Source organism: Myotis lucifugus, unplaced genomic scaffold, assembly GCF_000147115.1.
Source record: "Myotis lucifugus unplaced genomic scaffold, Myoluc2.0 scaffold_1251, whole genome shotgun sequence".
NCBI classification, from domain to species: domain Eukaryota; kingdom Metazoa; phylum Chordata; class Mammalia; order Chiroptera; family Vespertilionidae; genus Myotis; species Myotis lucifugus.
Window position 1 is genome coordinate 27,567 of NW_005872299.1, and position 25,768 is coordinate 53,334.

The 25,768-nt window shown below is 53.6% G+C and overlaps 1 protein-coding gene across 1 annotated transcript in view; it reads left to right on the forward strand.

The window, feature by feature from the left end:
• The window catches only part of LOC111824354 (mastin-like), a gene marked incomplete at its 5' end in the record, with an annotated part of 46,535 nt that extends 27,433 nt beyond the window's left edge, over nt 1-19,102 (forward strand). Inside the window, 5 exons of the mRNA XM_023748284.1 lie at nt 16,948-17,008; nt 17,191-17,371; nt 17,603-17,874; nt 18,707-18,852; nt 18,938-19,102. Coding sequence (XP_023604052.1) covers nt 16,948-17,008; nt 17,191-17,371; nt 17,603-17,874; nt 18,707-18,852; nt 18,938-19,102 — 825 coding nt within the window. The remainder of the gene's footprint in view (nt 1-16,947; nt 17,009-17,190; nt 17,372-17,602; nt 17,875-18,706; nt 18,853-18,937) is intronic.
• Between the last annotated feature and the right edge of the window lie 6,666 nt (nt 19,103-25,768).

Consider the following 25,768-nt stretch of genomic DNA (forward strand, 5'->3'; position numbering starts at 1 on the left):
GAGGGCACAGGCCGGGCTGGGGGACCCCCCCCCCCCCGAGTGCACAAATTTTTGTGCACTGGGCCTCTAGTTATCTAATAAAAGAGAAACATGGTAATTAACTGTAGCTCCGACACGCTTCCCATTGGATAATTAGCGAGATATGCAAATTAACTGCCAACCAAGATGGCGGCCAGCAGCCAGGCAGCTGAAGCGAACAGGGAGGCTTGCTTGCTCCAGTGACAGAGGAAGCCAGGTTTCCAGCCTGCCGCTGCCGGCCTCTCAGCTGCTTTCTAAGAAACAATGTTGCAAATATAGAAGCTAAACAAAACCCAGAAACCTGCTGTTAGCTGGCTGGGATCTCAGACCTGGAGTCGCAACAAAGTTTCAAATACAGAAGTTAAACAAAGCCCAGAAACCTGCTTTCAGCAGCCGAGGTCTCAGAGCTGGAGCTGAACCTCAGAGCTAAAGATGGCTCTCAGCTCCAGTGACAGCCATAGAAGGTAAATAAATCCCAGAATAAAAAAATAAAAAAATAAATAAAAGAGAGGTTGGGAGCTTCAGTCACCCGCCAGCCTGAAAACGGCCCTCAGCCCCTCACCCAGACTAGCCAGGCACCCCAGTGGGGACCCCCACCCTGAAGGGGGTGTGACCAGATGCAAACAGCCATCATGCCCTTACCAAGGCTGGACAGGCACCCCAGTGGGGACCCCCACCCTGATCCGGAACACCCTTCAGGGCAAACCAGCAGGCCCCCACCCGTGCACCAGGCCTCTATCCTATATAGTAAAAGGGTAATATGCCTCCCAGCACCGGGACCAGCGGAGCCGCGAGGCCTCCCAGCACTGGGATCAGCGGAGCCACAAGGCCTCCCAGCCCCGGGATCAGCGGAGCAGCAAGGCCTCCTGGCCCCTGGAGCAGCGTGACGGGGCAGCGCCCAAACCCCCTGATCGCCCTGCAGCTCTGTGTGTGACAGAGGGCGGGGTCACAATCTCCCTATCTGCCCTGCTCTGTTCATGACAGGGGAAGGCGCCCCAACCCCCTGATCGGCCCTGCTTTGTGTGTGACTGGGTGCGGCACCCCAACCCACCCCCCATGGGCCCTGCTCTGTGTGTGACGGGGTGGATCCGCAACCTCCCCATTGGCCCTGCCTTGAGTGTGACAGGGGGTGGCGCCCCAACCCGCCAATCGGCCCTACCCTGAGCGTGACTTAGGGTGGCATCGCAACTTCCTGATCCACCCTGCTCTGTGCATGGCAGGGGGGATCTCCCCAACCCCCTGATCGGCCCTGCTCTGTGGGTGACAGGGCGGAGCTCCCCAACCTCTTGATCAGCCCTGCTCTGTGTGTGACAGGGTATGGAGCCCCAACCCCCCTGATGGGCCCTGCTCTGTGCATGTCAGGGTGCAGCACCCCAACCCCCTGATCAGCTGGCTCTGTATGTGACAGGGGTGGCATCACAACCCCCTGATCTGCCCTGCTCTGTGTGAGACAGGGGGTGGTGCCACAACCTCCCCATCGACCCTGACTTGAGTGTGACAGGGGGTGGCACTCCAACCCCCCAATCGACCCTACCCTGAGCGTGACTGATGGTGGCATCACAACCTCCTGATCAGCCCTGTTCTGTGCATGACAGGGGGTGGTGCCCCAACTCCCCAATTGGCCCTGCTCTGAGCCTGACCAGGGGCTGCGGGGCAGGCACCTAGGGATTGGGCCTGCCCTCTGCCACCCGAGAGTGGGCCTAAGTCAGCAGATCGTTATCTCCCGAGGGGTCCCAGACTGTGAGAGGGCACAAGTGGGGCTGAGGGATCCCACCACCACCACCACCGCCAGTGCACAAATTTTTGTGCACCGGGTCTCTAGTCTATATAATAAAAGCCCAGCAACCATTACAATGAATGATCAGAATGAGTGGTTGCTATGATGCGCACTCACCACCAGGGGCAGACGCTCAACACAGGAATTGCCCCCTTGGTGGTCAGCGGGCTCCCACAGCTGCAATGCCACTCAGCTAGAAGCCTGGTTCATGGATGGTGAGCACAGCAGCTGTGGCATGAGCCATTCCTGCATCAATGGTAGCACTAAGGAGCAGGGAGCAAACTGGTTAGGAGCACACAGATGGGCAGTTAGGAGTGAGGGTTCCCGTGTTGCGAGAAAAATGTCCAACTGCCGGTTTAGGCCCAATTGGGCCTAAACCACCAGTTGGACATCCCCCAAAGGGTCCTGGATTTCATGAGGTCATAGTCTGGGATGAGGGATTCCTGCGTTCCCTTCCCTTCTCCGGCAGGAATTTCATGCATTGGGCCTCTAGAATTAGTAATAAAGGGGTGAACAGAAACATGGACAGGTCAGAGGTTTTTAAAAATCAGAAGAGGTTAGTTTGAACAACTACATTAAACAAACTTGCCATCAGGTGAAATGGAACATTTTTAGGTGAGTATAACTCCTGAGAACTGACTTTAGGAGAAAGAGAAACGGGACCAGATTTGTAATCATGAAAGGCCTGCTTCTGGGAGGGGAACATCCACCCAGAACTAACATATAAAGTACAACACGGGGTGTTACCCCACAGCCTGGCTTCCTGGAGAATTACACTAAGACTTCAAGGCCCCAGCGATCTTCCAGGGACAGAACGAGGGGCAGCTCCCGGGCACACTTTCTGGAGAACAAAACTAGGCCCATAGAATAAAGGACAATTGCAGGCCAATTTCCATTATGAACATAGATTGAAAAATCCAAAGTAAAACATTATCAAACCAACTTCCAATGTGTAAAATAATTACCAAAACCCCAGGCTGGTCTAAACCACCGCGGTTTAACACAAATCAGTACAATTTACCACATTAACGGAGCAGAAATAGATGGTAAAGTACCATATGATAACCTCAATAGATATAGAAAAATACCTTTTTTGGGGGGTTGATAAATTCAACCACAGTTTGTGATTAAACTCTTAGCAAACTTGGGCTGAGGTTGACTTCTTTAATTTGGTAAGAGTGGCTTTCCCCCAGCCACAGCAAACATCCTGCTTACTCAGGGAACTCTGGCAGCCGGCCCCTGAATGAGGGATGATGGTCAGGAAGGCCCAGAGAGTACAGGTGACTCCAGGCAGCACACAGTGATCAGAAATACATAAAAGGTGTGAGGACCAGGGAGGAGGAGAGGAGACCACCAGGAACAACATGGCGCTCTACACGGAACACCCAAACCATCTGCTCACAATGTTAGAACTAGTATGAATGCTGTGAGGCAGCTTTGCCCACCATCAACGCAGGTCCAGCGCTGAAATCCCACAGGCCTTCTAGGCACGGCCAATGGCCACTGAGAAGAGGAATCAGTAAGATAGCATTTCCAGTGACTACTACAACCACCTGGGAAGAAATCTAACAAAACATGTGCAAGATTTCAGAGAGGACATTGTCCAGTTGAGCTAAGGGACATAAGGTCCAAATAAAATAGACACATATGTGGTGGTCATAGGGTGGGAGACACAGCATCCTCAAGCTGTAAGCTCTTATCAATGTATAGCCCTTCCCACAGAGTCCCACTCACAGGATTTCTCAGGATACATGACACGTTAACTTTTAAGTTTTGATGACAGGTGGGAGTAAAAAGTTATCATTAAACTATTTTGCTTTGATTGAAAAGAAAAGAAAATTGGGTCGCAAAACACAATTGTATTTGACAAGAAAATCCTTGAGTGAAATTTCTATTTTATTTTGTTAATCCTCACACCGGAATATTTTTTTTAGCCTTTTTTTTCTGTGTATGGACTTTTTTCTTTTAATGTCTAATGTTTTACATACGACTCCTTTTCCCCACTGAGTGACACGTCCCCCCCAACACCCCCCTCCCTCTCCTCCCTCTCAGCCATTCCCACTCTGGGCAAGCCCTGACCACCCCAGTGTCTATGTCCGTTGGTTATGCTAATATGCATGCATACAAGTCCTTTGGTTGCTCTCTAACCCCTCCCACCTCCTCTGCCATTTGTCTCTGGATCTATTTTTGCTCATCAATTCTGTATTTTTTTCCCTATTGATTTTTTAAAATAAGTCTTTATTCAGATTATTAGAGTTGTTCCTCTTTTTTCTCCCCATAGCTCCCCTCCACCTGGTTCCCACAGCACCCCATGCCCTTACCCCCGCCTTTGTCCTCATCCATAGGAGTTCGATTTTGTCCAGTCTCTTCCCACACCTCCACACCCTCTTCCTCCCGAGAATTGTCAAACCACTCCCTTTCTATGCCCCTGATTCTATTGTGTTCACCAGTTTATTCTGTTCTTATTTTTCATTCACTCAGTTTTTAGATTCACTTGTTGATAGATATGTGTTTGTTGTCACTTTGTTGTTCATAATTTTTATCTTTACCTTTTTCTTCTTCTTCCTCTTCTTAAAGAATACCCTACAGCATTTCATATAATAATGGTTTGGAGGTGATGATCTCCTTTAGCTTGTTCTTATCTGTGAAGCTCTTTATCTGACCTTCAATTCTGAATGATAGCTTTGCTGGATAAAGTAATCTTGGTTGTAGGTTCCTGCTATTCCTCACTTTGAATATTTCTTGCCACTCCCTTCTGAACTGCATAGTTTCTGTTGAGATATCAGATGACAGTCGTATGGGTACTCCCGTGTAGATAACTGTTTTTCTCTTGCTGCTTTTAAGATTCTCTTTGTCTTTTGCCCTTGGCACTTTAATATGATGTGTCTTGGAATGATCCTCTTTGGATTCCTTTACTTTGGGGTTCTCTGTGCTTCCTGGACTTGTAAGTCTATTTCTTTCACCAGGTAGGGGAAGTTTTCTGTCATTATTTATTCAAATATGTTTTCAATATCTTGCCGTCTCTCTTCTTCTGGCACCCCCATAATTCAAATGTTGGTACGCTTGAAGTTATCCCAGAGACTCCTTACACTATCTTCACATTTTTGGATTCTTTCTTCTTTTTGCTTTTCTGGTTGGGTGTGTTTAGCTTCTTCGTATTTCAAATCTTTGACTTGATTCTTGGGATTCTCTATTCTGCTGTTGGATCTCTGTATATTATTCTTTTTTCAGTCAGTGTATGCTTAATTTCTAGTTGGTCCTTTTTTGTATCCTTGAGGGTCTCACTAAATTTCCTGGAGGTTTCTAGAAGATTCTTGAGTAACCTTATAATCAACGTTTTGAACTCTATATCCAGTATTTGCTTTCCTCCATTTCTTTCATTTGTGTCATGTTTCTTTGTCTCTGCATATTGGCTGCTTCCATGTGTTGATAGAGTAGTGGCTTTGTGTGTTAGGTGTCCTATAGGTCCCAGTGGCTCAATCTCCTAGTCACCTGAGGTGGATGCTCTTGGTGCACCCCTTTGTGGGCTGTGTGCACAGTCTTGTTGTAGTTAAGCCTTGATTGCTGTTGGTAACACTGGGAGAAATTGATCTCCAGGCCAATTGGCTGAGGACCAGTTGTGTCTACTATGGGAGAACTGCTGTGCTGGAGAGACCCTTCTGGGGCAAGACTTGCTTCAGTGGGGCTTTGGTGCTCACTGAGTCTGCCCCCTGAGTGTGTCTCTTATGGAACTGAAGAGTTGTAATCTGGTGTGGTCTCACTTAGACCACTGGGTACACTGACTCTTGGATCTCCAAGGGGGTGCCAAGTCAGCCACTGCCTGAGGCCACCCAGCAGGAGCTACAGAGGGATCTGCAGATTACTCCTCTTTGTTTGGGGTTTGGAGGCCCTCAGCTGAGGTGTAGCTGTGAAGCAATGCAGGCTGCTGATGAGCCTTAGGCCTTCTTTTGGAAGCTCTGGTGTTCTTGACCTAGCTGCAGTTTGTTAGGTTATAGATTGCAAAAGGCCAGGCCATTCATATGCAAATGCCTCTGTGCACAGCTTGGGTGGAGTTGTAAATTGGGTGGGGCGTGGTCTCAGGGAATCATGGGGCAGAGCAAACAGCAATGGTTGCCCTTTTGCCCTTTCCCAGATAGGTCCCTGGGTCTCTGTGTCCCAAGGCCTTGTGCAGGAACAATGAACGCTGCGACCACCTCTGAGAGAAAGCCGCCCTCCTGCTCTGGCCTGATGCCAGACAGTCCAGTTTCTTCCTGTATGAGTCTAGGTCCCCAGTGTCTCACTCAGTGCTGGAATTTAGAGCAGTCAAGAGTTTGTGTCTCCCTCCCGATTGAAAAAGACTACAGCATACCCAGTTGCCAGCCTTTTTCCACGCGCTCCTCTGTACCTTTCCTCTACCGCACCTCTGCACCTCCTACCAGTCTACATGCACTTTTCTCTTCCCTTCTTGTTGTAGAACTTCCACTCAGCCAGCCATCCTGTGGTTATGGATGATGTCTTTTTTTTTCTTTTAGTTGTAGTTTTGAAGTGGTTGAGCAAGACAGCAAGTTCAGGTATTTACCTATGCCACCATCTTGGTTCCTTCCCATTAATTTTTATAGAGAGAGGAAGGGAGGGGAGAGACAGAGAGAAACATTGAGGTGAGAGGGACTCATTGATTGGTTTCCTCTCCCACAGGTCCCGACCAGGGCCAAGGATCCAGCCTGCAAGGGAGGTACGTGTGCTTTACTGGAATCCAACCTGAGACCCTTCAGTTTGAGAGCTGACACTCTAACCATTGAGCCAAACCAGCCAAGGCGAGTGAAATATATTTTGGTGACACAAAAACTGAGAAAGTGTTACACTGGCACTAGTTATTGTCCTTGCCCTCCCCCCACCTCCCCAACCCCGCCCCAGTGTTGTGTTTGAGCACCTGATTTTAAGATGAATAAGATCTGAAAGTTTCAGAGTGAACTGGGGTCACTCACCTATGAATGAGGCCATGATGCTTCAAAAGAACTTTAATTTTAAGCACCTGGGTGCAGGTGGGCTGAGGCCAAAAAAGCAATCAGTGGTGAATAAAGAGGGAGGCAGGGTTTTAATAACTTTAGCTGGCTGCAAACAGTTCTGCTGACATAAGGGTCTGGTTCTTGGTTCCTCCTGTTGCCAGAGGTCTAGTGTTTATCTAGAATATGCCGCAATAAAGGCTGCAAGCTTTCTGCAAGAAAACTGCTAAGCACAATAAGTTAGCTCTGCCCCATTTTATTTTCTTTAACACTTTCAAGATCAAGTTGCCTTCTGCACAAAAGTTCTTGGTCATGAGACATAAGAACAAAATTCTCTATAAAGTTTAGATGTGTGCAGTTGCTTGAGGAAAATAATAAGTCCTCTTAAATGGTAATGACTTAAGAGTATGGAGTGTTTGCGGTAATTTAATTCTGACAACAGAGGTTATAATAACTAATCTCAAGGTTGTGTGAATCTCATGAAAATTTCAACAATTGTACTTGTTCCAATGTTTGTCAAAGAAAAATGCTTTTGTTCACTGTAATTATAAGAAATGTTACTCATGACTGTTCTGTTCTGATCAGAGAAAGCACATTCTCACCTGGCTGGGAGTGTGCGCCCTGGGCCATGGCAGCTCGCATGGGAATGCAGTCCGTCCTCCTGTCCGCAGAACTGTCTGTCATTAATGGAGAGACTTACCACCTCCTGACTGAGATCATCTAGTCCCAGAGGCACCTGCTCTGTAAAACCCCCAGCCCCTATTACCTATAATCTGGTACCAGGAGCCTGGAGGCATCCACCCTCTGTGACCCCCGCCACCCCAGCCGGCACAACTTATAACCTGTAATGATGACCCCGTGCCCACATTCCCATGTCATCTCTGTCTGTCTTCCCAATATAAGCACTTGGCTCATGGGTGGGGGGGCGGGGTGCAGAGCAGATTTCTGTGGGTGACCTGCTGCCCCCCTCCTGCCCCCAGACTGGAATAAACTCTCTTACAAGATTCAATCCTGTCTCTGCTGAATTGGCTCAGGTGGTGACAGGCAGCCCGGACCCACTGGTTGGCCGGTTCCAAGTTCACATAAACAGAAGCGCACACTGTGTGGCCTCTGCGCCTGCTGATTTCACTGAACATAATGCTTCCAGGGAACATTGTCCTTTGTACGTTTCCTGCTCAGTTTCCTTTTGGGTCAGCTGGCTTCTACATCCTGAGCATCTCTGTGGGTGTGAAGGGCCCTCTATGGGAACAAGCCCCCTTCAGCAGGCATTTGTGTGCCCCTCCCCCTCCTCCATCTGCCTCTGCCCATCAGAATTGGTTGACATCTCACAGTTGCTGCCACCTCCCTCCTGCTCTCTGCCCTTTGCTTTCATGTCATTGGTCCAGGAAGGAGACGCTATAGAGGTGATGGCCGCTCCATCACGGGTGCCCAGGGACAGTCAGGATATGGGAAAAGGCACCCACAGAAAAACACACACATGCCCTGTTGTTGGTTAGTGTCCAGCCCTCCCTACCCGCAACAAGAAACACCATGGGCACCTCTGCTCCCTGCTGATCTCTGCCACCCGCCAAGTTCCTGGTTTCCTTTCACCCTGAACTCAGTTCCAGATAGTACAGGTTGCACCATCCTGTACTAGAACTCCAACAGGAAGTGTTACTGGTTACTTTCCTCCTGCTCCTTCTCAACAGCTGTGTTTACTCCATAACGAAGTGCCCCAATCTGGGCCGCACAACCAGCAGCGATGGATTCTCACAGTCTGGAGGCAGAAGTCTGAAACCCAGGTGTGGGCAGGGTTGGTTCCTTCCGGGCTCGGGGGGAATCTGCCCCAGGCCTCTCTCCCAGCTTTGGGGCTGCTGGAAACCCCGGGGGTTCCTTGGCTTCATGGCTGACTAATCCTCCATTGCATGGACGGACTACATTCTACCTCCCTACTCATCTGTCATGGACACTTGAGTTGTTTCTGCCTTTTGGCTGTGAGGGATAATGTTGCTATAGACAGTAGTGCACACAAAAGCAGAAAAGAGAAGAGCACATGCCCTTTGACAATAGAGTGCAACCTCGGTTCTCCAACCTAATTCATTGTGGAAGGCGGTTCGAGAAGTGACTGTTCAAAACCCAATCATTTTCCCATTAGAAAGAACGTGAATGGCCCCTGGCCAGGGTTTCTTAGTGGTTATAGTGTTGTAATGTACCCCGCAAATCACAGAAGGACGCCTCTAGTAGTCGAATTAAAGAGTCATATTTATTGCAATCCGGGACTACAAGTGCGCATTTGGCTCTCCCAAATCTCGCAGTGATAAGATGGCCGCAACACCAGATTTATATAGACAAAAATCACAAAGGTATTGATCACATCCCAGGGTTTGGAATGAGGACCCTGGTTTGCACAAAGCAGTTACAGAAGCGAGATTGAGCTGATTAGTTATCTACAAAGATTAATTATAGTTTTGGGTCTTCAGACCACTGAGTTGACAGAAACACATAATCTAGAGCCCTAGGGTCTTGGGATCACTGAGTTGACAGGGACACATTATCTGGTACCCTCGGGTCTTGGGATAATTGTGCTGTCCTGGTTCTCAGGTGCAGAGGAATTTGCTTTCTAAAACCAGTAAGATCACAATCAATGGGATAGTCACAGTACAATCAATAAGGCATTCAATTGAATGGGATGACTTTTACAATTCGGAAAATCAAAGTAACTTTTCTATTGTTAAACAAAGCAAATAAGTACAGAAGCCAAACAGCAGGGTTAAAGTTAAACTACAGTTTCTACCTGAGATGATTGCTACCATACTTCAATAGCATTGGTCCCTGCACCAGAGTCATGAGTTTCATTCCTGGTGAAGGGCATTTACTTGGAGGATTGTTCCTTAGCCCTGGTTAGGATGCTTGCAGGAGCCATCAATCAATGTGTCTCTCACATTGATGTTTCCCTCTCTTTCTCCTCTTCCCCTCCCTTGAACTCTGTAAAAATCCAGTAGAATAATATGCTCGGGTGAGGATTAACAAAAAAAATAGGAAGACGGATGCTAAGATAAAGTGCACATGTGCATTCAGGCCAGCAACTGTGTGTGGAAGGGCGGTGGGCCCTGCCCTGCACTTCTGCTCTGAAGAGGAGTCCTTCTGGCCTCAGGCCGGCACAGGGGATGCCAAGGTGCTAGGTGTGAGTGATCGGAATGGATGCACAGAGTGAGGGTGGGGCTGCGTGGGCATCAGGGTCAGGATCAAAGCCGGGGCTGTGATGAGGATGTCTGTGCCCTGATAGGGGAAGGCTGAGAGCAGCTGGGCAAACGGCACAGCTTCTGTTATCTAACAGCCCCATTTTGCAACACTGCAAGCGAAGCTGGACCAGCGAGGGCAGGGTGGGGGTGCTGAGGGGGCAGCAGTGTGCCAGCGACCAGGGGTCCTCAAGTGTCACAATGGAGGTGTTGGACCCGGGGCAGGGATGGCTCCTGGAGGCCCTCATTCATGTCACTGGCTGTCCCATTCGGGCCCCACCAACCACAGGACACCTGTGACCACACTGACAATGACACTGATCTCACTCACTCTGACCGACTGCTCAGAAGGACACAGGCCACAGCACAGCTTTGTGTCCAGAGGATGGCCTTGCTCTTCACCGAGGGTAGCGTTTGTGACCGCCTTCCAGGCAGCACCCCACTCCCCAGTGCCCGCTGGAGCCTATGATGAAGGCCCCCAAGTTCTGTGTTCAGCTCCCTGGAGCCTCTCCTGGTGACTTTCCTCCCACAGCCAGGCCCTCTGTCCTAGACCCAAGGTACAAGCCTGTGACACGAGGTTATCAGGGCTTGACCTCCATCATGCCCCACTTCCTCCTACTAGCTCTCCCTCCTCTGGGAGACCTAGGCACCCAGGTCACCACCTGCTCTAATGTGTAGGAATCTTGATGGGCATCACCTGGGCTCCCTAGGGTTTGCCAACTGGGCTTCTGCTGGGGCTAATTCCAACAGGTCATAATTCTGCAAGATGTTCATCAGAAGGCTATGGAACTTCAGAAGGGCTGAAAATCTGCATATTATTACCTGCTGCCAAACAGCTGAGGGTAATTCCTCTAACCCAGTGGTCCGAAAACAGCGGCTCGCAAGCCACATGCGGCTCTTTGGCCCCTTGAGTGTGGCCACGAAGTTACAATCGCACTGTACCTGCACGCCCACACGTGGTATTTTGTGGAAGAGCCACACTCAAGGGGCCGCAGTTTGTTGACCACGGCCCTAACCTGATCATCCTTTACTGTTTCCCAAACCTTACCTTTGATATGTATATCTGCTTTGCTAAAGGGCAAAGTGTGGGAATAAAAAGCCATGGGTCTAGAGCAACCGTGGGCAAACTAGGGCCCACGGGCCGTTCGGCTGTTCTATCTACACTAATAAAAGAGAAACATGGTAATTAGCGTACGACCGCTACCCTTTTCATTGGCTAATCAGTAAGTATATGCAAATTAACTGTCAGCCAAGATGGCGGCCAGCAGCCAGGCAGCTGGAAGCGAACATGAGGCTTGCTTGCTGCAGTGAAGGAGGACTCCAACGTTCCCCGCCTGCGCTGCCGGCCTCTGAGGTGGCAGTTTGAAACTTTGTAACAAATATAGAAGCTAAACAAAACCCCGGGATCTCAGAGCTGGAGTTATACATTGTTTCGATTATAGAACGCAAACAAACCAGTGGAAGCCTCAGAGCTAGAGCCAGAGTTAAAGCTGGCCCAGAATAAAATAAAAAAAGGAGCGGTTGGGAGCTTCAGTCAACAACCGCCAGCCTGAAAGCAGCCCTCAGCCCCTCACCCAGACTGGCCAGGCACCCCATTGGGGACCCCCACCCTGAAGGGTGTGTGACCAGCTGCAAACAGCCATCATCCCCTCATCCAGGCTGGCCAGGGACCCCAGTGGGGAACCCCACCCTGATCCAGGACACCCTTCAGGGCAAACCAGCTGGTCCCAGGCCTCTAACCTATACAGTAAAAGGGTAATATGCCTCCCAGCACCGGGATCAGCAGAGCCTCGAGGCCTCCTGGCACCGGATCAGCGTGACAGGGGGCAGCGCCCAAACCCCCTGATAGCCCTGCGACTCTGTGTGTGACAGGGTGCGGCGTCCCAACCCCCTGATCAGCCCTGCTCTGCAGGTGATAGAGGGTGGTGCCCTAACTCCCCTATCGGCCCTACTCTGTGCATGACAGGGGGGAGCTCCCCAACTCCCTGATGGGCCCGGCTCTGTGTATGACAGGGGGAGCTCCCCAACTCCCATGATCGGCCCTGCTCTGTGGGTGATAGAGGGCGGTGCCCAACCCCCTGATCTGCCCTGCTCTGTGTGTGACAGGGGCAGTGCCTAACTCCCCTATCAGCCCTACTCTGTGCATGACAGGGGGAGCTCCTCAACCCCCTGATCGGCCCTGCTCTGTGTGTGACAGGGCGGAGTCTCCCCAACCCCCTGATGGGCCCTGCTCTGTGCATGACAGGGGGGAGCTCCCCAACTCCCTGATGGGCCCTGCTCTGTGCATGACAGGGGGCAGCGCCCAACCCCCTGATTGGCCCTGCTCTGTGCCTGACTGGGGGTGGTGCCTCAACCTCCCCATCAACCCTGTCTTGAGTGTGACAGGGGGCGGTGCCCCAACCCCCCAATTGGCCCTACCCTGAGCGTGACTGAGGTTGGCATCGCAACCTCCCAATCCGCCCTGCTCTGTGCATGACAGGGGGCGGTGGCCCAACTCCCCAGTCAGCCCTGCTCAGAGCCCGACCAGGGGCTGCACCTAGGGATTGGGCCTGCCCTCTGCCACCCAGGAGCAGGCCTAAGCCAGCAAGTCATTATCTCCGGAGGGGTCCCAGACTGCGAGAGGCCACAGGCCGGGCTGAGGGACACCCCCTTCCCCCCCAAGTGCACAAATTTTTGTGCACCGGGCCTCTAGTATTGAAATTTAAAAAAGACCGTACCCTTTTATGTAATGATGTTTACTTTGAATTTATATTAGTTCACACAAACACTCCATCCATGCTTTTGTTCCGGCCCTCCGGTCCAGTTTAAGAACCCATTGTAGCCCTCGAGTCAAAAAGTTTGCCCACCCCTGGTTTAGAGGTTAAGTGAACTTAGTCAATAGAACTGAGCCTCTTTCTGGCCCCCCAAAATGCCTTCCCAATTCATATTTCTTCCCTAGTCTCTTCATTAATTTATGTGCAGCCCTTTCCCAGACTCCTGAACCCTAGTAGCTGTGGAAAGACCCTAGGGGGCTTCCTACTAAACAAGCCCAGCAGCTGGAGGTGCAGCCACCTCTCTGTGGGACATTCCCAGCGTCTTGGTTTGTAGTTGGATTGCTCTCCCCTGAGTTTATCAATTTTGCCAAAGGAAGGGCCCAGGTGCAGTCACCTCACTACTTCCCCTGGCTCCAGGGCAGGCTGGGGAAGAAGGCTGTAACCCAGGGTCCCACAGGCACACTGCCACCCATGATTGAGTTTTCAGCCCCAGGCTGGTCTCCCTACACCAGGAGCCTCCTAGACCTCCCATCATGTGTGCCCATGCATCATCTTCTGCTCTTGTGTGGGCTTATGTGTATGTATGCCATCATCTTCTGCACGTGTGTGGGCTTACGTGCGTGTGTGTGTGTGTGTGTGTGTGTGTGTGTGTGTGTGTGTGTGATTGTTCAGTTGCATGGATGGGGCGGTCAGATACTTCCAGTTTTATGGTCACATATAACTTTGATAGACATTAAACAGGAGCAGATCACAGCTGAACACTATGTGAGAAGAACACTTGCCAACAAGTTCACTTTCTGAATTTATGAGGGGCGTCCTATGAACCATCTTTTGTTACTGACGCTGGATATTTTAATTCTCTGTCTTTTTTTACATCCTGGGTAAATACTAAGCTTAAATTTCTGTCCTCAGAGGTCTCTTACAATTGCCTTGTATTGGAAAACAACAGGTACATTGTTATTTTAAGCTTTCTCAAACTTATATCAAAAATGGGCACAAGCCCTCCTACATTTGGAAAGAATGCAAATTAAAAAGTATATATAGCTCATAATGGTGAAAATTCCACTTCTTAATACTCTCAGGGACTTGGTGACTTGTACCTGGAGGGAAATGACCAGTCCTTTCTGGATTTATTACAAATAGGACAGAAAATGTCCTGTTTAAGTCAAGAACTGAGAAAAATTATGTCAGAGGAAACCGAAAGAAAGCAAAAGGAACAGAATACAAGACAGGCTAACAAAAGGAAGAAAGTCAGGGGTAATTTAAAATGCATAAAAGAAGCACTGGGAAGAAAAAAATGGCGGAGGTTTAGACGGACGTGTCGGTGCTTTGTCCCAGAGCAGATAAGGGCGAGCAGCTGAAACGGGTAACATACAGCCCGAATAAGCAGAGGAGATTCAGCTGAGAGACAGTCTGCAGCCAGGAAAGACAGAGAACTCCTAGAAAAAAGGGGAAGGTTAGAGATTGAGGCTGAACCCCCCCACCCCCCGGGGCGCCGGCTCAGCCGTGAGACTGCGCCATCTTGAGTGGCTGTTACTGGCATCCAGAGATGGGCTACTAACCCAGAGGAAACGGCTCTCAAGCAGCGCGACGACATGAACTCAGACGAGCCCTGCTTCTCCCCATGGAAAGCAGATCCAAGCAACAGCAGCCTCCTGATCACCACACCCTCTGTCTGAGGAACAGCAGCTGTACGTGAAGCCTCCCCCCACCAGCCAGAAGAGCCACCACAGCTGTGAACAGCACCCACCAGAGGAGCTGCTGCCAACTGAGGAGCAGCTGCTACTGCAACCACCCAAGGAGCAACCACAGCCCAAGGAGCCACTGCCACCCAGGGAGCAGCCACTGAATGACTCAACATCTAGATATGTCAGTGAGGTCAAACATGGGTAGGCAAAGAAACCCCCAAAGGAAAGAAAAGGGGAACTCGCCAGAAAAGCAGCTAAGTGAGACAGAGGCATGCAACACGACAGAAAAAGAATTCAGAATAAGGGTCTTAGCGTGCAGAAACCGGATTGAGGAAAAAATCAACAACATATGCAAGTGTGCAGTTGCTTGAGAAGAAAAATAAGTCCTCTTAAATGTTAATGAATTAAGAGTAAGGAGTGCCTGTGATCAGTAAATTCTAACAACTGAGGTTATAATATCTAATCTCAAGGTTGTGGGAATCTCATGAAACCCAGGTGTGGGCAGGGTTGGTTCCTTCCGGGCTCTGGGGGAGAATCTGCCCCCGGCCTCTCTCCCAGCTTCTGGGGCTGCTGGAAACCCCGGGGGTTCCTTGGCTTCATGGCTGATCAATGCTCCATTGCATGGATGGACTACATTCTACCTCCCTACTCATCTGTCATGGAAACTTCAGTTGTTTCTGCCTTTTGACTGTGAGGGATAATGTTGCTGTAGACAGTAGTGCACACAAAAGCAGAAAAGAGAAGAGCACATGCCCTTTGACAATACAGTGGAACCTCTGTTCCAACTTCATTCATTGTGGAAGGCAGTTCGAGAAGCGATTACTCAAAAACAGAATCATTTTTCCCATTAGATTTTCTGTAGAGATCCCCAGTGTCCCAAGGATGACAGGGACCCTGGCCCCAGGAGGGAATGATGGGTTTCTAGAGACCTGAGCACAACTAAGTGCTGCAAAGCATCCCTTGATGGTCTCCTCACTGGGCTCACAGGGCACAGAGGACCGGGCAGTGGTTCAGGAGTGTGGGAACCCCTCTTCCTTCTCCTCTCAAACCACTATCTGTTCCTGTCCCATGTTTAGTAGAGAATGATGCTGAGAATGTCAAAGGGCTGAAAAGCCTGTCCCTGGCGGGTGGACTTGGGGCACGGAGCTCCTCCATTCAGAAAGCAGGGAGTGTGAGAGGGAGTTGGCTCCCAGCGCTGTGGGGGTGGAGGCGTGTGCAGGAGGTGAGGAGAGGTGAGGAGAACTAGCACTAAATTGGCACCTCTCACACCCTTTGCTGTGCATTTTGACAAAGCTGGATCATGCATAGGATGTATGAGGACAGCTGAGCAGATGTCTGAGTGTCCTGGGGCGGCCTTAGAAATGCCACAGACCCGGACCTTTAAACAAAACTTTATTCTGTCACAGTGTTAGAAGCCGGAAGTGTCACATCCAGGTGTCAACAGTTCCCACTCCGTCCAAAGGCTCCAGGGAAGCTGCCTCCTCCATCTCATGGTGTTACTGACAAACTTTGTCTCCAGGTCCAGCGAGTCTGTCCTTTGTGGGGGACACACTGAGCCTCAAAAGAAGGAGGGGGCAGGAGAGCACTGGGCTGCTCCTCCCCTTCCCCCCTCCCCCCGCTCTTGGCTCAGGTGCCAGCCCCCATCCCATCCGTGCCCCTGCTGTGTTGTTTCAGAGCATCTGATTATTTATCATTTATTTAGTTCCTCACCGAGGATATGCTTATGGATTTTAGGGAGAGGAAGGGAGAGACATGTGAGAAACATCGGTCGTTTGCCTCTTGTACGGTTCCCGATCAGGGAATGAACCCTCATCCTCGGTATGAGGTCTGACTGGGAATTGAACCGGAGACCCTTCAGTGTACAGAATGATGCAAAGCATGTCATTTCTTTCTTTTTCATGTGCAAACTGACATCTTGCCACTGAAATGTGTCCAGCACCAATATTTTTATTAGTTTTATTTTTTGTTAATCCTCACCCAAGGATATTTTATATTGATTTTTAGGGAGAGTGGAATGGAGAAGGAGAGACAGAGAGAAACATCGATGTGAGAGACACATTGATCATTGGTTTCTTGCATGAACCCCAACCAGGGCCGGAGAACCTGCAACCAAGGTATGTGCCCTTAACTGGAATCATTCCTGGGACCCTTCAGTCTACATGCCAATACTCTATCCACTGAAACAAACCAGCTAGGGCTCCAGCACCAATACTGAGTGTCTTCTCAGAGAGCAAACACCATGTTTCTTATCTGATAGCTGGTCTGCTGGTCACCACTGGTCCCACTGAAGGCATAAGCCATGCCTCCTCCCAGGCCCCACCCCAAAGGAGGGCGGCTTCCCCTTGGGCCTGTCTGGGCAGGAGGATAAAGGGGCTCAGAGGGTCCAGGACAGAGGCAGACAGACCTGGCATGGTGAGGACCCTGCTCAAAGCCCCATCCTCTCCATTACCAGGGTGTGTCCGCGCCCCACATCTCCTCACTGGCTCTCCTCCCTGCCCTCTCCCCCTGCAGATGCTGTGGCTGCTGGTCCTGACTCTCCCCAGTCTGGGGGGCTCCGTACCTGTCACCTCAGGTGGGTCCTGACCCCCAAGCCTGGCTTTTCTCCAAACCCCTGACTGACCTCTCAGAGGCCGCCCCTGGGATGGGTGGCGATCCCCCTCTGAGGGTGGCTCTGGGAGGGACTGAGGATGGGGCCATGCTGAGTGCCGGGCAGCGGTGTCTGGGTCCCTGATGGCTCCTCCTCTGCTTCCCCAGATCCCGGCCCAGGGACTGAGCTGATGGGCATCGTGGGGGGGCATGATGCTGCCTATGGGGAGTGGCCGTGGCAGGTGGCCCTGTGGTTCTTGGATCCAACAAGTGACAAGTGGATTTTCTGGTGTGGGGGCTCCCTCATCAATCAACAGTGGGTGCTGACCGCTGCCCACTGCATTCCAGGGTAAGTTTCTACTCTGCCAGCACCCGGTGTGGGGGGGGGGGGGTGGACAATGTCGGGAGGGATGTGATGTGTGTTGGGGGCAGATGCTGGGCTGAGTGGCTGCAGACCCCCCACCAGGATTCAGCTTCCTGGCGCTCCCCTTGCCACCATAGAGGGGAGGTCTCTGGACCCTGAGGGGCTGGCCCACTTCCTGCCACAGCCTCTCAGGAGCCTTTGGACTTCTGTCCCCAGGAGAAACCCAGTGACTCGGCACTTGAAGGTCCAACTAGGACGAGTGAGAGCCTCATACAATGACAGTGTGCAGGTGGCCAGGATCATCCGCCACCCCAAGTACAGCCTTGAAAAGGGAGTATATGGTGGGGCGGACGTGGCACTTCTCAAACTGGAGGCCCCCGTGAGACCATCTAAACGCGTCAGGTGGATCCGCCTCCCCCCAGCCTCCTCCTCATTCCCCCCAGGCACACGGTGCTGGGTGACTGGCTGGGGTGAAATTCGTTTTGGAGGTGAGAACCAGGATGATGCGTGGGAGTGGGAGGAGGAGACTGAGGCAGATGCAGGGGGCAGGCCAGGCTTTACAGAGGAGAGCTGAGCTGGGGTGTGAGCTGGGGTCCCTCCAGGGTCTGCTCTGTTAAGGAGCTGAGAACAAAGGAGCAACAGTGAGGCATGGCCATGGGAATTTTTTTTAAAAAATATCACCCAGGGATGTTTTTTCCAAAAATTTTTAGAGAGAATGGATGGGAGAGGGAGAGGAAACATCAATGTGAGAAGCAAATCTTTAGTTGCCTTCCCCACCTGGGCTGGGGACTGAACCTGCCCTTGACCAGAATCAAACCTGGGACCCTTCGGACCAGTGCTCTAACCAGTGAGAAACACTGGCCAGGGTGCCATGGGCATTTCTCTCCCTCACTCTGCACCAGGCCATGTCCTCCCTTCCGGGGGTCCCCGTTCTCCCTGAGTCTCGATAGTGGGATGGAGAATGAGGAGAGAACTTCAGTGACGAGCTCAAGGATTCACTATTAAATAGACAAAGTCAAATTTGACATTAGGGCCGCTCACTCTGCATTTCTTGGGGGAAAGCACTTGCTCTGATTTTTCTCAGTAAAAATTATTTGTGGATAAAAATATATTTCTCTATTTCTTTTTGGAGCTTGGTGCCCACAGTGTCAGCCTAGAGATTATCAGCCCATTGGCCTCGAGTGAACCCAGACAGTTGGGTTCTTGGGTGACTCCCTGGGTCCCCCCAGGGGCTTGAGGCTCAGCGTGTGGTTCTAGAACCCGCGGCCTGTGACTGTCCGCAACCTCAGGAACACAGGCTCACTGGGCTTCTTCTCACAGAGCTGCTGCCGCCGCCCTGGAAACTGCAGGAGGTGAAAGTCCCCATTGTGGCAAATAAGATCTGTCAGCGGCAATACCGCAGGATCCACAAGGTTATCAAGAAAAACATGCTGTGTGCCGGGAGCAAAGGCCGGGACTCCTGCCATGTGAGACCCCCAGACTGTGGCCTCCATCCGTTGCTCCTGCCTGCAGGGACCCTGACTACTAACCACCTGTCTCCTCTTCCCACAGGGTGACTCTGGGGGCCCCTTGGTGTGTAAATGGAGGGATACCTGGGTCCAGGTAGGCGTGGTGAGTTTTGGGCACAAGTGCGGTCTTCCCAACTTTCCTGGAGTCTATGCCCGAGTGAAATCCTTCTTGCCTTGGATCCGCGGTCATATTCGTTCCTCTCCTTGAGCCCGGGGCCGGGCAAGGATGCTGCCCATGAGATAAAGACAGGCCCTCCAGGGTGTCTGGGGGACCCTCCCTGCTCCCTCCCAGTGCCAGCTCTTCATTGCACCTAGCGCCCTCCTCCACCCCGACCTGCTCTGAGATCCTCCAGCCTCAGCACCTCCATCAGCCTCTCTCCCCTGACAGGCAAAAGGGAGAGAGAGGTGGACTGTGCTCTGAAGTCAGGCGGGCACTGCAGGACTCCTGCCTCCTCCCCACCCCCTGTAGCTCATTAAACTGCATGAAAAACTGCTCTGGACTCAGTGTACTTACTGTGGGCGTGGCCAAGGCGGCCAGTGGGTGGTCCGTGCTGCTGGGGGAGCCCAGGCTCTGGGAGGGGGACCAGGTGGGATGGGCAGCTATGGCTGCAGCTGGAAGAGGGCGACCTGGCGGCTCTCCTGGCTGGGGTGGAGGTGAGTCTGCTGCCCGGGGCTGGAGGCCACAGCCCGGAGGGCCGCCCCAGAGGGTGCAGACCGTCCTCCTCCTCCTTCAGTCGCAGTCAGTGTGTCATGGAGGCTTTAATGACCTGGACGTGGCCGCATGCAAACAGGAGGTGCTGTGTTTCCATGGTCACCGCTGCTCCCTCTGACCCGGGGGCGCCGAATCCCCATTTTCCAATGTGATCAACTCCTGGGACCAAATGAAGTGCAGCCTCATTTCCATCAGATCCTCAGTCTCCCATTCTGAGCTTCTCCGGAGCAGGGCGGACATGCAGGGGCCCGGGACCAGCCAGTCCCCCTCTTCCCTGCCCCACCCTCCGGCTCCCCCAGCTCCCAGGTCCTGGTTGGTTGGAGGCGGCAGAGAGGAGGGTGGAGAGGTGACCCCAGTTCTCCCGAGGCTGCTGTCCTGGCACTGGCGCCCCTGCTGGAGAGGCACCAAGGTGCACCATCCCCTCAGGCCCTGCAAAGCCCCTACTTTCTCCCTGGGGGTGGGAGGGGCTTCCAGCAGACAGAGGAGCTTCAGTTTCAAATCCAGGGAGTGAGAAGGGGCTGTGGAGCCCCTCCTGCCCCAGGCTGTGACATACAGTTCCTGCTGGAGTAGGATTTGGGGGGCATGGCTGGTGCCCGGCTGGGGTGGGTCCTGCACCTGCAGGTTGGAGCCAGGACCCAGGAGGGCCTGTGGAGCCTGAGGCGGCCTGTACTGTGGGTGAGGGGGCTCCATACCCTGCAGCGACAGGCTGGTCCCCAGTCTGATTCTACAATGGGGTGGTGGCCTTCCAGACCTTTCAGTGCCAGGACCCCTGCCCCCGAGGCCAGGGTGGAAAGCCCTCCTCTCTCACTGTGACCTGGTCCTTAGGGGAGGCCTGGACTCCGAGTTAGGGAGAGTGGAAGCTCCAAGGCGGCGGATCAGGAGCTGTGCCCCCATGTGCCCCGGAGTGAAGTCTGGGTTCCTGGCAGCCAGGAAAGCCTTTTCCTGGGAAAATGAGGCCCGAGACTCAGCTGGAAGGCACCACCATGCAGATGGCCCCCCCTTGGGGATCTGCTCCTCGCAGGGAGGGAGGAGGGGTGACACAGCACAGCCTGGCCCTGTGCCCTCACCCTCGGGTTCCAGGCACACGTTCTGCCTAAGTGACTGCCTGTCCACGGGGCTGTGTGTGTGACAGCTGCCAGGTGGTCCACACACATCCTGGTCTCCCTGTGCCCCCGAGGAGGGTGTAGGCTGCCTGTCTTGCCATTGGGTTCTGGGGACTGTGAGTCTTTGTAGGGCTTTCCTCCCTGGGTGAGGGTGTAGTCAGACCTTTAGTGTTTCCAGAATTAAGAATGAGGGTCTGAGTCACTCAGAGGCCAGCGCTCCCAGGGGAGGGAGTAAGACCTAGAACTTGGTGTTGGAGGGAAGGCTGGAGTGAGTCACACCTGGGCCTGGGGCTGTGTCTGCAGGCATGGCCACAGGGTGGCCCTGCAGGGCTCTCTCTCCAGAGGATGGGCTCAGGGCTGTCCCCCTCCCCCAACCTCACTTGTCTGGAATCACAGCCAGAGCACCTGGCTTCCTGGCTCAGCTGTAAGACAATGTGGGCGGAACCAGATGCCTGGGTGGAGATTGAGGAGCAGGGCATGTTGCCTCTTTTCTCTGAAATCTGTTCTGACTGAGCCCCGGGCCCATAGTGGTGAGCGACACTGAGCCAGCAGGGCTGTGTCCGCAAAATAAACCACTGCAGAGCCAGGTCAGTGCCCATGGGGACTCTGGGGAGGGCCCACAGGCGTTGGCCTCTTCCCCTTGTATGAGGTGTGAGAGACGCCTTCAGGGCTTGGAATGGAGACTCCATGAGGGCCATGCCCTTCCAGGTGGAAATCACACCTCAGTCACTACCAGGCTCTCCCCCTGTGTGGTGTCCTTGGGTCGCAGTGACAGCCCAGAACTGGGGTGTGTGCTTAAAACAACACAAATGCATCCTCTTACCGGCTGGAGGCCAGGAGCCCCCAATCAAGTTGTTCTGGGGCCACAGCTACTCCCAGGCTCCTGCCTCCTGCAGCTGCTGGTGGTGCTGGGAACCTTGGTTGGGGAGTAACCCCTGGACCCCCACCATGTCCTCCCCACCCCTCTGTGCTCTCCGCATCCTCACCTCTTCCTACAAGGAACCATCATTGGATTTAGGGCCTCCCCCCCTCCACTCTGACCCCATCTGAACTAGTTGCATCTGCACTTATTTCTAAAGCAGGGCAGGTTCTGAGGGACCACACTGGTCCACACTGACTCCCTCACTGGTGAGGTTACAGGCCACCAGGCTGTGTGCTCCTGAGAGGGGGAGCGCGCCCCTGAGGAGGCAGGGGCCTGGCCACAGGAAATCTTTAGGATTCCCACGGCCCAGCACCCAGGGGCCCCCATCAAAACAACAGGCCAGTGAGGGCCTCTGTCCCTCTCAGGGAAGCAGCGTGCTCCCCACCTCACAGTGCCCTCCAGCCCGTGATGCTGGCCCCACAACAGGCTGCCGGCTCTGAGTGGTCCCAGCACTGGTCAAGGCTCTGCTGCAGGTCCAGGCTGCACTGGCGTCACAGGATGCAGCAGACACGATGGTGTTAAAGTATTTGTGATGAGCAAGCCCGAAGGCGGGCAGGACAAGGCAGGCCATGCAGCCTGCACTGAGGAACATTCCTGAGATGTGAGTGACAGCTGGTGTCTGGGCACATTGAGCTCCTTGTGTCTGGAGGTCACGGAGCAAGACGTGCCACCATCTTGGTAGGACAATGACACTGAGCACCAGGCAGAGGCAGGGCTGCTGTGTCACAATGGGGGGCAGGGAAGGTGAGGGCCCTTGCGTGTCCCTTGCCTCCCCTTCGTCAATGTGATGGCAGGTGGACACGTGCAGCCACCTGGCCTGAGAAGTCCCTGTGACCAGAGCTCAGCCCCTCAGGCATGGGGGTTTTGGTTTGTGCTACCAGGTAAGTCCCCAGAGTTCCCAGTTAGTAGCAAAAGGGTGGGTTCCCAGGTGGACAGTGGAGGGGGCCCTGTCGGCCTCAGTTGTACCCTGAGCTTCTGCTTCCCAATTTTCCCTGGGCAGGGACTCCTCGGTGTTCCTGTGGCCCCCTCCTCAGCACACGAGGCAGAAGGTGGTGGACGCTGCCGGACATAGAGGCAGGCCAGGTCCCCCTTCAGGACAGGACCTGATGACAGCGTTTGGGAAGCCTGGCAGTTCCTCTGGCTGCCTCGCCCCGGCAGGTCCCTCTTGGCTGGCGCAGGGAGAAGCAGGGCTGGCACTGTGTCCCAGTGGGGGCCGTGGCCTGGGTCTCCCTGTGGGCTGGTCAAGGTGTCATCAGCCTGCATTGTGCTCCAGCCTCGCCCTCTGCCCAGCTTTGCTTCGTCCACCTACCTCCCAGGTGCCTCTCCCTGACTTGTAATCATGAAAGCCGTTCTCCGTGCAGCTTCTGGAGAGCACCCTGCAAAGTGCAGTGTGCATGGCCTCAGCTGGTGGCAGTGAGGGTGCCCACAGGCCACGTGCCAGGCAGATGGCATGCTCTAGTCAGATGGTGGCTTGCTCCACGCTGCTTCACAGGGTCAAGCGGATTCAGGGGCTGCCCTGTGGCTCAAGGGGCCCAGCAGCAGTTCTGGGGCTCTGCCTTCCTGGGCCCGACTGCCTGGGCCCAGCGCTCCGGGGCTTCTTCCAGCACCTGCACCCTCTAGGCAGCTCTCCTTGCTCAGGCTGCCGGCCTGGCTGTGCTTTGTGGCTGAGATCCGTGCAGCCAGACATGGCTATTGCCCAGTGACAGCAGGTGGGAGGTCCAGGGGAGGCAGCGCAAGGGCCCAGCAGCAGCTCCTCGCCGTCTGCTGACTGACCCCCGAACTGGGTGGGCCTGAGAGAGGAGCAGCTCTCTCTGCCCATGGCCCAGCCAGGGGTCCCCGCCTGCCCTTCCTGTGCCAGTAGGTGAAGGGGTGCAGAGAGGGTCCCAAGGAGGGACCCCCAGGTGAGGATGCTGCTGCTCAGACCCTGGCTTCTCCATGCCCACATGGGGACCCCAGCCCCTGGTGGTCTCACCTAGGCCCCTGCCATCCCCGCAGATGCTGTGGCTGCTGTTTCTGAGCCTCCCAGGCAATTGAGTGGCCTTAGCTTATCATTAGCATATTATACTTTGATTGGTTGAATGGATGACCAGATGACTGAACACTTAGCATATTAGGTTTTTATTATCTAATCTAATAAAAAAGAAACATGGTAATTAGCATACGACTGCTACCCTTCCCATTGGCTAATCAGGGTGATATGCAAATTAACTGCCAACCAAGATGGCGGCCGGAAGCCAGGCAGCTTGAAGCGAACATGAGGCTTGCTTCCTTCAGTGAAGGACGACTCCAACGTTCGCCGCCTGCGCCACCGGCCTCTGAGCTGGCAGTTTGAAACTTTGTAACAAATATAGAAGCTAAACAAAACCCCAGAAACCAGCTTTCAGCCGGTCGGGATCTCAGAGCTGGAGTTATACATTGTTTCGATTATAGAACGCAAACAAACCAGATACCTGCTTTTAGCAGCGGAAGCCTCAGAGCTAGAGCCAGAGCTAAAGTAGGCCCAGAATAAAAAAGAAAAAAAGAAAAAAAGGAGCGGTTGGGAGCTTCAGTCACCCGCCAGCCTGAAATCAGCCCTCAGCCCCTCACCCAGACTGGCCAGGCACCCCAGTGGGGACCCCCACCCTGAAGTGTGTGTGACCAGCTGCAAACAGCCATCATCCCCTCATCCAGGCTGGCCAGGAACCCCAGTGGGGACCCCCACCCTGATCCAGGACACCCTTCAGGGCAAACCAGCCGGCCCCCAGGCCTCTATCCTATATAGTAAAAGTGTAATATGCCTCCCAGCACTGGGATCAGCAGAGCCGCGAGGCCTCTTGGCACCGGATCAGTGTGACAGGGGCAGCGCCCAAACCCCCTGATAGCCTGCGCTCTGTGTGTGACAGGGTGCAGCACCCCAACACCCCCCCCCCACAGGCCCTGCTCTGTGTGTGACAGGGTACAGCCATAACCTCCCCATCAGCCCTGCCCTGAGTGTGAGAGTGGCGGCGTCCCAACCCCCTGATCAGCCCTGCTCTGTGGGTGATAGAGGGCAGCGCCCCAACCCCCCACCCCACCTACGGGCCCTGCTCTGTGTGTTATGGGGTAGAGCCATAACCTCCCCATTGGCCCTGCCCTGAGTGTGACAGTGGCGGCGCCCCAACCCCCTGATTAGCCCTGCTCTGTGGGTGACAGAGGGTGGCGCCCCAACCCCCTAATCCGCCCTGCTCTGTGTGTGACAGTGGGCGGTGCCCCAACTCCCCTATCGGCCCTGCTCTGTGCGTGACAGGGGGGAGCTCCTCAACCCCCTGATGGGCCCTGCTCTGTGCATGACACGGGGGAGCTCCCCAACCTTCTGATGGGGCCTACCCTGAGCGTGACTGAGGGTGGCATCGCAACCTCCCAATCCGCCCTGCTCTGTGCATGACAGGGGGCAGCGCCCCAACTCCCCAATCAGCCCTGCTCTGAGCCCGACCAGGGGCTGCACCTAGGGATTGGGCCTGCCCTCTGCCACCCAGGAGCAGGCCTAAGCCAGCAGGTCGTGATCTCCTGAGGGGTCCCAGACTGCGAGAGGGCACAGGCCGGGCTGAGGGACCCCCCCTTCCCCCCCGAGTGCACAAATTTTTGTGCACCGGGCCCCTAGTCCTATATAATAAAAGGCTAATATGCAAATGGACCAAACAATGGAACAACTGGTTGCTATGACACGCACTGACCACCAGGGGACAGATGCTCCACGCAGGAGCTGCCTCTGGTGGTCAGTGCGCTCCCACAGGGGGAGTGTTGCTCAGCCAAAAGCCTGGCTCACATCTGGTGAGCACAGTGGTGGTGGTGGAATCCTCTCCCACTTTCATGGCAGGCGGGTGGTAAGGAGTGAGAAGTATGGACTTGGAGAGGGCGCAGGCTGGGCTGAGGGACACCCCCTCCCCCGTCCCTGAATGCACAAATTTCATGCACCAGGCCTCTAGTATAGGATAATAAGTCCCTGAAGTCTCTCCTCCTGGAAACCCCTCAGTTCTGGGCAAGCCAGGCTGGCAGGTCCCTACCACACAGGGCTTGTGAAGGGGGTATGTGCTTTGGTGGCGGTGACTTCAGCAGACTGGCTGCGGTGCCTGGCAGGACAAGGGCTGGGCTGTGGGATGAGGGGTGGGTGGGGAGGCT